The following is a 14,344-nucleotide window of genomic DNA, read 5'->3' on the forward strand; positions in this document are numbered from 1 at the left end:
GCTTCGATCGTTGCCAAGAGGAAGCGGAAATAAATCTTCCGAAGCCGCAGATTTCTGCCACTGTCTAAAGATTTTTTGTTTGTTTGTTTACATTTTTAGAGCTATAATAAGAAACTATAAAACATTTGCAGGTGTTGACTCCTGCAGGCGTGTGTACGGTGTACTACGGCTGACCACTAGCGCTCATCCCGCTGCACAAGGGAGGAGTGACACAAACACAATGGGAGGACAGAAGAAGCACTGATAACGCCGCTGTACATCTGTGCCTTTAAACAAGCCTCCTACTGAAGCGGCACTAATGTGGAACTGGTATTTTAAGTGCAGGCCGGTGATGCAGTGAGAATCGATTGGCACTGTGATAAATGCATCTGAATCTGCAGTAGGGCATTAGTAGTGTATTGTCTTAAGATTTCAGTTCTGTCCTTACAATGGATTTCCCTTTCGACCTGAATGCGCTTTTCCCCGAGAGAATTACTGTGCTGGATAACAACTTGAGTGCAGGTCGGAAAGCGCACGGGAGGTAATGTATGTTTTAATGTGTGCTGGGAGAAATGGGTGGAATCTGTTTGCTGCATGCACTGCTTTTGTCTTGTTACAGTGGTTGACAGGGTTGTGCATTGTACATATACTGCTACCAGTGGGGGTTAGGATGTTCTTTTATTAGGATAAATGTGGCATTTGGTCCAGGTCATCTTTGTCATCTTTGTTTCCTGTAATGATAAGCCTATTGCTGTATGGAGAGCTTGACGTCAGAGGATGCAAATGCGGCCCAGAGTAAAAAACAAATCTGACATGAGTCTGTTTTAATCTGCCATTGGTTTAATCTGAACCGTGCTGATTCAGCAAGACTGCAATTAAACTATAGGAAATCACACCATGCGATAGATTATAAAAAAGGCTTTTTTAATAGACATGTTTTTAATGGATAAGCATATATATATATTTTTTTAATATAGAATTAAATACAAATACATTTTATTTGTAATGCACTTTTCTTATACTTGAAGTGCTACAATGTATTACAAATACAATCACACAATAAATGATATAGAAATAACAATAAGGGTTAAAAACTTTACTGTAAAGATGTGTTTAAGCAGTTTCTTAAAGCACTCAAGTGCAGGAACATTTCTAATGGAAGCAGGTAATGAATTCCGTATTTTCAGCGCAATGCGAGAAAAAGCCGTTATATGAAGGAATTTGTGGGGATTTTTTAGCATACGCAGCCAATGCTGTATGGTGCATCCAGCATTCTGTATATTTAATTTGCCTAAAATGAATTTAAAAGTATTATTTTTCAGTTAGCTGCGTCCCAACGCACTACACTATGCACTTATACACTATGTAGTTAGGCAGATGTACACATTTAAAGTTGAAAATATTTTTGGTAAAGCAGCCCAAAAAATATTTATTCTAGTTCAATCAGCAGTGTTTCCCAACCTTTTTTTTGGTTTCCCCCCAAAAAATATTTTATGTGTCAATTTAATGTTGTACCTATTTTTAATTTTTTTATTTTGTCTGTGTGTTTTAACATTTTAATAAAGTTTATATTAATATAAATAACTGCTTACTGGGGCCCCCAGGAGATGCCCCCTAGTGGAGAACCATTGCTCTACCTACCCTTGGAACAAATCACGATTCACAACCAAGTCAAGCCTTTTGATATGTCCCACCCAAATGTTTTAATATGAAATATGTTAACACAGAATGAAAACTGCGCTCATCAAATATCGGGGGTTTATATGTATATATTTCATTATATCAGCCATTGACCACCTTGATATCAGTGCCAGCTATTGAAAAACATGTTAAAATGTGATTCAAACTTGTAATTTAAAACAGTTATGCTTTGTAAAGGTGTACGCATCCATTATGACTTGCATAACTGGAATCGTAAATGCTAATTTCTATGTGAGATTCTTAACATACCTGCTTTTTGTTCTCCAGACCAGATCCTCTTCTTCACATCAGCACAGTTATAGATGAGCTGGGCAAAGCCTCCTCTAAGGTGATAATGACTGTCTTTGTCTCTTTTTGAGCTTGCAGATGTCAGTTTCAGTCTGTCATCCTGTCATGTGTGTGTGTATCTCCTCAGGCCCAGCAGCTGCCTGCTCCTATAACCAGTGCTGCAAAGCTCCAGGCCAACAGACACCATCTCTACCTCCTGAAAGATGGAGAACAGAACGGGTTCTCTCGCTTTCTCTATCCCTCCCCCAGCCTATGCTTCAGATTTAATCTATTTACATGTCAATACAGCTGACCTCTCTCCTTCCTGTTTTTCCATTTCCATTACATATAAACACATGCACTTCTGCTGTTAATAACAATCTTTGACTCCCTCTTCCTGCCTTTTGCTTTACCAGCAGGAGGGGTGTTATCGTTATTTCTGAAGGTTGGCTACAAGAAGCTGTTTTTACTTGTAAGTGTTTGCTCATTATTGAGATGGTGATTAAATCTTTTACACTTGAGACATTAGTGATTTACAGTATGTTGTAATTGCATCCAGGACCAACGGGGGCGCATTTGGAAACCGAGCCTTTATGTGCTGGATTTCTATGTGACAGAGACGCTGCAGAGACATGGCTATGGTCTCGAGCTCTTTGACTTCATGCTGAAAGTGAGTGTCTGTCGGCAGCCTGATTTAGATTTAGATTTATTTACCCTCATTTTAGTCCAAACCATGTGACTTTCTCGCTTGCATGGAACAAAAGGAGATGTTTCGAAGAATATTCATGCTGCTCTTTTCCATACAACAAAAACATACAAGGACACGGTCAATATAATTCATTCACTTTATTCCAAGTCTGAAGGACAAACTGAAATGTAATTCTTTATTCCCAAATCATTTTCCCCTTCACCGTAGCTTTTAAAACTTATTTGCAAGTGCACATATTCAGACTTGCCCCATCAAGACCAGGTTTATTAACAATGCTAAACAGCATTGGTTTTTATGCATTTCAACTTGAATGCTACATGGCAAGGTTGAATTTGCAGAAGTGAAACTACTTTTTGCGAGATTTCTTTTTTTTTTTTGTTAAAATACTTGCATTTTATTCAGATTTCCATTGAATAACTTAAATTTAAAACTTGAATATTGTATATTTAGGTGTATTACTCAGACAAAGCTGCCATATACATAGAATATAGCACATTAGTTGTTTGGAAAAGAGCAGCAGGAACATTTTTCCAAATATCTATTTTTGTGATTTTCGGAGAAAAACAATTTAAAAAGTGACACAGGTTGGGAACAACATAAGAGTGAGTAAACTATGGCTATTCTTTTTTATTTTGTCTGTGTGTTTTAACATTTTAATAAAGTTTATATTAATATAAATAACTGCTTACTGGGGCCCCAGGAGATGCCCCCTAGTGGAGAACCATTGCTCTACCTACCCTTGGAACAAATCACGATTCACAACCAAGTCAAGCCTTTTGATATGTCCCACCCAAATGTTTTAATATGAAATATGTTAACACAGAATGAAAACTGCGCTCATCAAATATCGGGGGTTTATATGTATATATTTCATTATATCAGCCATTGACCACCTTGATATCAGTGCCAGCTATTGAAAAACATGTTAAAATGTGATTCAAACTTGTAATTTAAAACAGTTATGCTTTGTAAAGGTGTACGCATCCATTATGACTTGCATAACTGGAATCGTAAATGCTAATTTCTATGTGAGATTCTTAACATACCTGCTTTTTGTTCTCCAGACCAGATCCTCTTCTTCACATCAGCACAGTTATAGATGAGCTGGGCAAAGCCTCCTCTAAGGTGATAATGACTGTCTTTGTCTCTTTTTGAGCTTGCAGATGTCAGTTTCAGTCTGTCATCCTGTCATGTGTGTGTGTATCTCCTCAGGCCCAGCAGCTGCCTGCTCCTATAACCAGTGCTGCAAAGCTCCAGGCCAACAGACACCATCTCTACCTCCTGAAAGATGGAGAACAGAACGGGTTCTCTCGCTTTCTCTATCCCTCCCCCAGCCTATGCTTCAGATTTAATCTATTTACATGTCAATACAGCTGACCTCTCTCCTTCCTGTTTTTCCATTTCCATTACATATAAACACATGCACTTCTGCTGTTAATAACAATCTTTGACTCCCTCTTCCTGCCTTTTGCTTTACCAGCAGGAGGGGTGTTATCGTTGGATTTCTGAAGGTTGGCTACAAGAAGCTGTTTTTACTTGTAAGTGTTTGCTCATTATTGAGATGGTGATTAAATCTTTTTACACTTGAGACATTAGTGATTTACAGTATGTTGTAATTGCATCCAGGACCAACGGGGGGCGCATTTGGAAACCGAGCCTTTATGTGTGCTGGATTTCTATGTGACAGAGACGCTGCAGAGACATGGCTATGGTCTCGAGCTCTTTGACTTCATGCTGAAAGTGAGTGTCTGTCGGCAGCCTGATTTAGATTTAGATTTATTTACCCTCATTTTAGTCCAAACCATGTGACTTTCTCGCTTGCATGGAACAAAAGGAGATGTTTCGAAGAATATTCATGCTGCTCTTTTCCATACAACAAAAACATACAAGGACACGGTCAATATAATTCATTCACTTTATTCCAAGTCTGAAGGACAAACTGAAATGTAATTCTTTATTCCCAAATCATTTTCCCCTTCACCGTAGCTTTTAAAACTTATTTGCAAGTGCACATATTCAGACTTGCCCCATCAAGACCAGGTTTATTAACAATGCTAAACAGCATTGGTTTTTATGCATTTCAACTTGAATGCTACATGGCAAGGTTGAATTTGCAGAAGTGAAACTACTTTTTGCGAGATTTCTTTTTTTTTTTTGTTAAAATACTTGCATTTTATTCAGATTTCCATTGAATAACTTAAATTTAAAACTTGAATATTGTATATTTAGGTGTATTACTCAGACAAAGCTGCCATATACATAGAATATAGCACATTAGTTGTTTGGAAAAGAGCAGCAGGAACATTTTTCCAAATATCTATTTTTGTGATTTTCGGAGAAAAACAATTTAAAAAGTGACACAGGTTGGGAACAACATAAGAGTGAGTAAACTATGGCTATTCTTTTTTTATTATGTCCAGTAGAAAAGTATAAAGACCCATTTGTATTTGCTACTAAACAGTTCTGTTTGTATTTGTATTGACTCATGTTTTCCTGTTCTGATCATATTCTCTGATTGAGCAGCACAAACGGGTGGAGCCTGAACAGATGGCGTACGATAGACCTTCTCCTAAATTCCTGTCATTTCTAGAAAAGCACTATGATCTCAAGAACAGTGTGCCTCAGGTATGATCCATCTTTTAAAGTGAAAGCGCTGCATGGCGCAAAACAATCAGCCAATCAGAGCATGTTTGATGTTATGTGGAGTGATATTTTGGACCAGTGAGGTTTTAATTCCTGTACAGATAATTACGTCACAGCTGGTTAGGAGAACACAGTGTTATTCTACTCAGAAATCCAAACTGTAATCCGGTTTGTAATTGAAACAAACCAGATTACAGTACTTGATGAAAACGACTTCATCAGATACCATAATAACATGTTATGCCTTGGATGTAAATCCTGATATGGATTATGTGCATGACTTGCGAGCGTGTTTATTTGTACACAATACAGACTTTATACAATAGTGTTTTCCTCGAAAAATGAGGTGTGTATATGACCGTTGCAAAACTTGATTGTTATGATTGTAATTAATTCATTTCTTGTCCTGTCACACTTGTTCTTTTCAGGTGAATAACTTTGTGGTGTTCAGTGGATTCTTCCCGAGTAGATCAGGTAATGCCTGACTGCATCACTGTTCTTACGTGGGTTTGGAATGTTGTTCTGGATCTGTGCCAATGTTCAATGCCTTATTCTCTCAGGACAACAACCTCACATTCTCCTCATTATAGTACGTGCGAGGCAGCACTGTACTGAAATTCCTCCTCTTTTTGTTCTTCTTCTCTTTCTCAAATTTCTGCAAGTAATTCAGCTCGAACCACTTTACACACAGTCCATTCAGGCTACACCTGACAGTGACAAGGAAATACCTGCCATAATTATTTCTTTTGGCTATACAACTGTATTTTTCATTATTTTAATCCTTGCTGTTATTGTTATTTAATAAATATTCAAAATCATTTTCATTCATTGAAATAAAATATAAATATTAGATGAAAAACCTAAAAGTAAAAACTAAAATTAAATGAAAAAAAAATAAAATAATTAAAATTAAATGTTAATTAATAATAAATTCATAAATGATAAAATAGAATATAAAAATGTCAAAATCTTCCAAATTAAACTACATTATAAAAATATAAGCTAAAATAATAATTATGTTATAATAGAGTATAATACTAAAAAGTAATTAATGAAAAATATTCCCTGCATACTGGTGACACACTGTAGTTGTCCAACTAGTTTAAGCCTCTGTGTAAAACTGCAACTGTCACAAACATGTCATAGCATAGTTATTGTTAGTTTTTTCTTTCATCTAGATGGCTTTGGTTTGAGATAAAAAATGTTTTTCTTTTTCAGAGAGTTGATAAGGATCACAAGTTCACTTGCACAACTCAGGGTTAGGCTATCGCGCTAACAATTAAACTTGTATGTCATGTTCCAAACTGGGGAGTAACTTTAGACTGAAATCTAATGCAGAAAAAAAGACCAGAATCTTGAAGTTTCTCTAAAACTTTAACACTATTATTTTGCTGCCTTGCAAACAAATGACATTTTAGCAGATTCCACAATTAATTGAAGAAAAGTCTGTCTTTGTTGTGCTTGTCCATAATAATCACAGCTGTCTTTTTTGGTTCTTTTATTGTTTAATATTTTTAGTGCTTCTATATTTAAATCAAGTGTATTTCCTGATGTAAACCACCATCATATTATAATCTTTGTGCCTGGCAAAAACATTTCCAGTGCATGTATTTATGTGTATATATATACATGTGTATATATATATACAGTGAGGAAAATAAGTATTTGAACACCCTGCTATTTTGCAAGTTCTCCCACTTAGAAATCATGGAGGGGTCTGAAATTGTCATCGTAGGTGCATGTCTACTGTGAGAGACATAATCTAAAAAAAAAAATCCAGAAATCACAATGTATGATTTTTTAACTATTTATTTGTATGATACAGCTGCAAATAAGTATTTGAACACCTGTCTATCAGCTAGAATTCTGACTCTCAAAGACCTGTTAGTCTGCCTTTAAAATGTCCACCTCCACTCCATTTATTATCCTAAATTAGATGCACCTGTTTGAGGTCGTTAGCTGCATAAAGACACCTGTCCACCCCATACAATCAGTAAGAATCCAACTACTAACATGGCTAAGACCAAAGAGCTGTCCAAAGACACTAGAGACAAAATTGTACACCTCCACAAGGCTGGAAAGGGCTACGGGAAATTGCCAAGCAGCTTGGTGAAAAAGGTCCACTGTTGGAGCAATCATTAGAAAATGGAAGAAGCTAAACATGACTGTCAATCTCCCTCGGACTGGGGCTCCATGCAAGATCTCACCGTGGGGTCTCAATGATCCTAAGAAAGGTGAGAAATCAGCCCAGAACTACACGGGAGGAGCTGGTCAATGACCTGAAAAGAGCTGGGACCACCGCTTCCAAGGTTACTGTTGGTAATACACTAAGACGTCATGGTTTGAAATCATGCATGGCACGGAAGGTTCCCCTGCTTAAACCAGCACATGTCCAGCCCGACTTAAGTTTGCCAATGACCATTTGGATGATCCAGAGGAGTCATGGGAGAAAGTCATGTGGTCAGATGAGACCAAAATAGAACTTTTGGTCATAATTCCACTAAACGTGTTTGGAGGAAGAAGAATGATGAGTACCATCCCAAGAACACCATCCCTACTGTGAAGCATGGGGTGGTAGCATCATGCTTTGGGGTGTTTTTCTGCACATGGGACAGGGCGACTGCACTGTATTAAGGAGAGGATGACCGGGGCCATGTATTGCGAGATTTTGGGGAACAACCTCCTTCCCTCAGTTAGAGCATTGAAGATGGGTCGAGGCTGGGTCTTCCAACATGACAATGACCAAGCACACAGCCAGGATAACCAAGGAGTGGCTCTGTAAGAAGCATATCAAGGTTCTGGCGTGGCCTAGCCAGTCTCCAGACCTAAACCCAATAGAGAATCTTTGAGGGAGCTCAAACTCCGTGTTTCTCAGCGACAGGCCAGAAACCTGACTGATCTAGAGAAGATCTGTGTGGAGGAGTGGGCCAAAATCCCTCCTGCAGTGTGTGCAAACCTGGTGAAAAACTACAGGAACGGTTTGACCTCTGTAATTGCAAACAAAGGCTACTGTACCAAATATTAACATTGATTTTCTTAGGTGTTCAAATACTTATTTGCAGCTGTATCATACAAATAAATAGTTAAAAAATCATACATTGTGATTTTCTGGATTTTTTTTTTAGATTATGTCTCTCACAGTGGACATGCACCTACGATGACAATTTCAGACCCCTCCATGATTTCTAAGTGGGAGAACTTGCAAAATAGCAGGGTGTTCAAATACTTATTTTCCTCACTGTATATATATGATTTACCAAGCCCAGATCTGGGCTGTTTATAGTTAATAGCTGGCCTAGACTGAGTTTAACATGCAAACAACTCAAAACACCAATTGTTCAAGTGCTTTTGTCTCATGAAATCCACCCAGGAACACCTCCCTCCCCTTCGACGGATCAGGGGATGTACGGCTTTTTGTAAGGACATTGAATATCTATTGTTCCCCTCCCTTACCCCACTGTCACCCAGCTTCCACCTTACTTACTCCTTTATTGTACATTCATGGTTTAGGAGAGAGAGTCCACTCACTATAGACTCTTTCTTTGCACTCATAACCTCTGCCAACATCAATCAGTCCCAACAACTCGCTTATGAACTCACTACCTTATAAGATGCCTTGCTGTTCCCCTTTAAAATCCAATTATAGATAAGTGCTATATGTTTTCCCCAAAGTGCAGTGGAATGATAATCGATAAATGCATTATGCCCATGGATATCTATGGATCTGAATATGTGTGAAGAGTGCAGTGTGCTGTTTAACTGCTTGCTGTACTCCAGACTTATTCTCAATCATACCAGTTGTTTCTTTTGGCTCTTTCTGACCATTACAGCGGTCCAATTGAGAAAAGTTCCCCCAAAAAAGCCAGAGGGAGAGATCAAACCGTATTCACTAATGGAAAGAGAAGGTGGGTTACTCATAGTCTCCGTGTCGTATATTTAACCAATTGGCACAATACAGACGCTAGTAGCTGACATTTACACCAACTAGCTGAATACTGACATCATCCAGCCGCTGTAATAAATAGTTTCAGCTGGAAACAGGCCTCCCATTATTCATTAAATGTCTTGATTTGGTCCATCAGTTACTTTAGTGTTCTTAGGAAAGAGCTTTTTTCAGTGATCACAGGCATTTTGCAAGAAACAAGTACTCTCACTCCTAGTTTGGACATATTAGGGTTGTAATCAGGGGACTGTGAGTATCTAAATCCATGTATCAATTCAGTCAAGTATACAGGTGTCAAACAAAACAATCTGGTGTTATTCTTTAAAATACAGGAATGGAATGACATTTTAATGGTAATTTAAAGCGGACAAAATGTTGTTCCAAGTTATGCTCTACTTTTCAGTATTCACTATTAAATCTACAGTGTGAAACGGACTACATAATAAGAAAACATAGAGTGTAGTCCTATACTAAACATTCTTATGAGCCAGCTGATTCAAAAGCATGTAGGCGTAGTCTAAATTATTTAAAAAAAATAAGCAATCAGTTCTTTTTAGTGAGTTAAAAACAAACAAGTAAAAGCAAAAAAGTAAACTAGTGTAATCTGATTCCTGAACGAATGACTCATATTAGTCAGTTCTTTTTAGTGATTCAAAACCATATAGGACAACTGGTGTAGTCTAATTGTAATAAATAATTCTAAAGATTTGATTATTTTTAGTGAGTTAAAATCACAATGTAAAACAAACAAAATAAAGTAGTGCAATCAGATTCCTGAACACTGACTATTACGAGCCAGTTCTTTTTTGTGATTCAAAAACAGTACAACCAATGTCGAACAAATGATTCTAATGAGTAATTTTTATTGAATTAAAAACATACAACATAACTAGCGTAGTCTGATTCTTGAATGTTTGACTCTTATGAATCAGTTACGAATCAGCAACATACGGTTCAACTAGTGTAGTCTGATTCCTGAACAAATAACTCTAATCAAACAGTTCTTTATAGTGAATCAAAAACATATAGCACAAACAGTGAAGACTGATTCCTGAATGAATGACTGTAATGAGCTAGTAATTTATACTTATTTCACATTATTTATACACTTTTTCACATATCTCTTCCTTAAAAGTACTAAAAGAATCATAAATGGAGCTGTTAAGGAATCAGTAAGAGGAGTCACTTCCTCTCTTCCGCAGTGGTTCGGGAGGAGCAGAGGGCTCTCCCCTGGCCGTTCGTTCGCCCCGCGGGTCCCCCCCACTCTCCCCCTCTGCTTCCGTCATCTCCTCAATCCCGTTCACTCAGTGTGGGATCCTCCCCCAGCCGGGCCCCGCTCCGCCCCGCCGCGGCCCCCGGGACCCCCTCTTCCCAGCTCAACGACAGCTGCAGGGCAAAGCGCACCAGGTACATCTCAAGCACACCTCACGGCCAGTTACAGCATACTTGAGTCTAAATCCAGCACTTTGCTTGCAAATATTTACATTGCATCCTCTTCGCTTTTCCATCTGGGGCTTATTTTGGCGACTGAGAGCATTTGCTCTGTGGGAATGAAAGCGAAGAGACACTAAGGTCGTTCATGTTCACTATGAGCCACTTCCTGTGTTAGATAAGTGCATGGTCGACTTGGCGGCAGGAATGTGAATTCGGCTCATTAGTACAGCATTAGTGTATCACTGTGTACCGCATAAAGGTCAGATACGCGGTCTGTTTATTCTTCTAACACGTAAGCGGCCTTGAACACTTTATTTTGGAGAAGCGCTAAACATTTCTCCTCCTCTCCTCTCCTCTCTCTTTATTCTTCTCCTCCTTTCATCTCTGATTATGACATGCTCGTTTTATACATTGACTTCCCCAATTATGGCACGTTCATTTTGTTGTCGAACCCTTCACTTTATTCGATGAGTTCAACTTTTATTTCCTTTTAACCACATGCTTTTCTCTTTTTCTCATTCTCTCATTCCACGCTAGCTCTCTAAATAGATCTAGGCTCAGCTTTCATTGACCCTCAGTCTGTAACGTCATTGTCTTAAACTTCTTAGCTAGTTCAAATTAAAGGAGTAGTTCACCCAGAATTGAAAATTAGCCGAAAGTTTACTCAGCCTCAGGTCATCCAAGATGTAGATGAGTTTGTTTCTTCATGGGAACAGATTTGGAGAATCACATCATTTGCTCACCAACGGATCCTCTGCAGTGAATGGGTGCCGTCAGAATGAGAGTCTAAACAGCTGATAAAAACATCACAATAATCCACACAACTCCAGTCCATCAATTAACATCTTGTGAAGGGAAAAGCTGTGTGTTTGTAAGGAACAAATCCATCAAGATGTTTTTAACTTCAAACTGTTTCATTCAGCTACACTAAAGGAGGGGAGACGGGGGGCAATTCTAACTTTTTGCATTTAATTGAATATTATAGTCTTGTCCTTATTAGTGAAAATATATAAATTATTATTAGTGCACCTCTATTTGTTTCTTGTATCAAAAGATGACTAGTTTATGTCAAGTAGTATGTGAGTTATGAAGGAAAATGTAAAAAATGGTACAATTGCCCCCGTTCTCCCGTACTCTCGCCATTGTATTTCATAATATCCATGTTTTTATCAGCTGTTTGGACTCTCATTCTGACGGCACCCATTCACCGCAGAGGATCCATTGGTGAGCAAATTATGTAATGCTACATTTCTCCAAATCTGTTCTGATGAAGAAACAAACTCATTTACATCTTAGATGGCCTGAGGGTTTTTGATACATTTTTAGCTACTTTTCATTGTTAGGTGAACTATTCCTTTGAAAAGATGTCACTCTTGACTAACACTTTTGTTATTTTTTCTGTGGAACTCAAAAGAAGAATTTTCAAGAATCTTCAAAAGATTCTGTAGAATTTTTGTGTTTCTCAGATAAAATAACAGCCTATGAGAGGAAAACAGCTTGACGATAAAGTCATGACAGAATTTTTATTGTTTGACTGAACTAAACCTTTATGATTTTGCTTTCTGCCTTGTGAGAGTATGAACGATTCGATTTCCTGTAAAATGATTTGATAATACACATTTGTAATTAAATTGGAATCTCTTTTGGTCTTTTCCGTACCTTTTCCAATAAGAGTGTTTTAGAAGATAGAATAGAGTTTTTACAGGTCAGTTTACTATAGTGTTAACCCTCAACTGTCAAACATCCTCTGTTCTGAGCAGCAAGTAATAAAAGTTACAGTTGAAAAAATTCTAGGTATTCTTTAATCACTTGTCAATGAATTCATTTGTCATATAGCAGATTATTGTGACAGACTGTAAAGGAAAGGAAATGTTATGTATTAGAGTCTAGACTTTATGGTCAGGAGCACCTCAGGACCAGATTTTTTATCTCGAGAAATTCAGAAATATGAGAAATACACACAAACTGTTAAAATAAAATTCTTCATTTGTTTTTGTTTTTTTTTTGTTTTTAAAAGTCTCTTATGCTCACAAAGGTAAAAAATTGCAGTAAAAACAGTAATATTGTGAAATACTGTATCATTACAGTTTAAAGTAACTGTTTTCTATTTTAATATATTTTCGAATTTAATTTATTTCTGACGCCTATTTCTGATGCTGAATTTTCAGCATCATTACTCCAGTCTTCAGTGTCATACGATCCTTCAGAAATAATACTAATAGGCTGATTCGCTGTCCAAGAAACATTTAATATTCTTATCAGAATGGTTAACAACAGTTGTGCTGCTTAAAATTACTTCTTTTTTTTTCATTTTGTTTTTTTTAGAAATCTTTAATGAATAGAAAGTTTAAAAATCAGCATTTATTTGAAATAAAAATATTTTGTAACACCATTTTTAATCAACATGTTTCCTTGCTGAATAAAAGGCTTTTTTTCTTTAAAGAAAAATATCTTGCTGAAAATGAAATGAACACTAGGTAAAAAAAAATAAATGCATTTGTTAAAAATGTTATTTCAATTATTTATATATATATACAGTGGGTACGGAAAGTATTCAGACCCCCTTAAATTTTTCACTCTTTGTTATATTGCAGCCATTTGCTGAAATCATTTGTTCATTTTTTTTCCCTCATTAATGTACACACAGCACCCCATATTGACAGACAAACACAGAATTGTTGACATTTTTGCAGATTTATTAAAAAAGAAAAACTGAAATATCACATGGTCCTAAGTATTCAGACCCTTTGCTCAGTATTTAGTAGAAGCACCCTTTTGATCTAATACAGCCATGAGTCTTTTTGGGAAAGATGCAACAAGTTTTTCACACCTGGATTTGGAGATCCTCTGCCATTCCTCCTTGCAGATCCTCTCCAGTTCTGTCAGGTTGGATGGTAAACGTTGTTGGACAGCCATTTGTAGGTCTCTCCAGAGATGCTCAATTGGGTTTAAGTCAGGGCTCTGGCTGGGCCATTCAAGAACAGTCACGGAGTTGTTGTGAAGCCACTCCTTCGTTATTTTAGCTGTGTGCTTAGGGTCATTGTCTTGTTGGAAGGTAAACCTTCGGCCCAGTCTGAGGTCCTGAGCACTCTGGAGAAGGTTTTCGTCCAGGATGTCCCTGTACTTGGCCGCATTCATCTTTCCCTCGATTGCAACCAGTCGTCCTGTCCCTGCAGCTGAAAAACACCCCCACAGCATGATGCTGCCACCACCATGCTTCACTGTTGGGACTGTATTGGACAGGTGATGAGCAGTGCCTGGTTTTCTCCACACATACCGCTTAGAATTAAGGCCAAAAAGTTCTATCTTGGTCTCATCAGACCAGAGAATCTTATTCAGGTGTTTTTAGCAAACCCATGCGGGCTTTCATGTGTCTTGCACTGAGGAGAGGCTTCCGTCGGGCCACTCTGCCATAAAGCCCCGACTGGTGGAGGGCTGCAGTGACGGTTGACTTTCTACAACTTTCTCCCATCTACCGACTGCATCTCTGGAGCTCAGCCACAGTGATCTTTGGGTTCTTCTTTACCTCTTTCACCAAGGCTCTTCTCCCCCGATAGCTCAGTTTGGCCGGACGGCCAGCTCTAGGAAGGGTTCTAGTCGTCCCAAACGTCTTCCATTTAAGGATTATGGAGGCCACTGTGCTCTTAGGAACCTTAAGTGCAGCGGAA

General features: G+C 37.9%; 1 protein-coding gene across 1 annotated transcript in view; it reads left to right on the forward strand.

Annotated features, from left to right (window-relative positions):
- The window catches only part of atat1 (alpha tubulin acetyltransferase 1), a 24,966-nt gene continuing 10,622 nt past the window's right edge, over nucleotides 1-14,344 (forward strand). Inside the window, 10 exon segments of the mRNA XM_058753241.1 lie at nucleotides 1-520; nucleotides 1,948-2,008; nucleotides 2,096-2,187; nucleotides 4,137-4,194; nucleotides 4,283-4,396; nucleotides 5,180-5,281; nucleotides 5,728-5,773; nucleotides 8,670-8,715; nucleotides 9,130-9,204; nucleotides 10,445-10,649. Of these exon segments, the coding sequence (XP_058609224.1) occupies nucleotides 429-520; nucleotides 1,948-2,008; nucleotides 2,096-2,187; nucleotides 4,137-4,194; nucleotides 4,283-4,396; nucleotides 5,180-5,281; nucleotides 5,728-5,773; nucleotides 8,670-8,715; nucleotides 9,130-9,204; nucleotides 10,445-10,649 (891 nt within the window). The 5' untranslated portion in view covers nucleotides 1-428.

Source organism: Onychostoma macrolepis, chromosome 19 (assembly GCF_012432095.1).
Source record: "Onychostoma macrolepis isolate SWU-2019 chromosome 19, ASM1243209v1, whole genome shotgun sequence".
Taxonomy (NCBI): domain Eukaryota; kingdom Metazoa; phylum Chordata; class Actinopteri; order Cypriniformes; family Cyprinidae; genus Onychostoma; species Onychostoma macrolepis.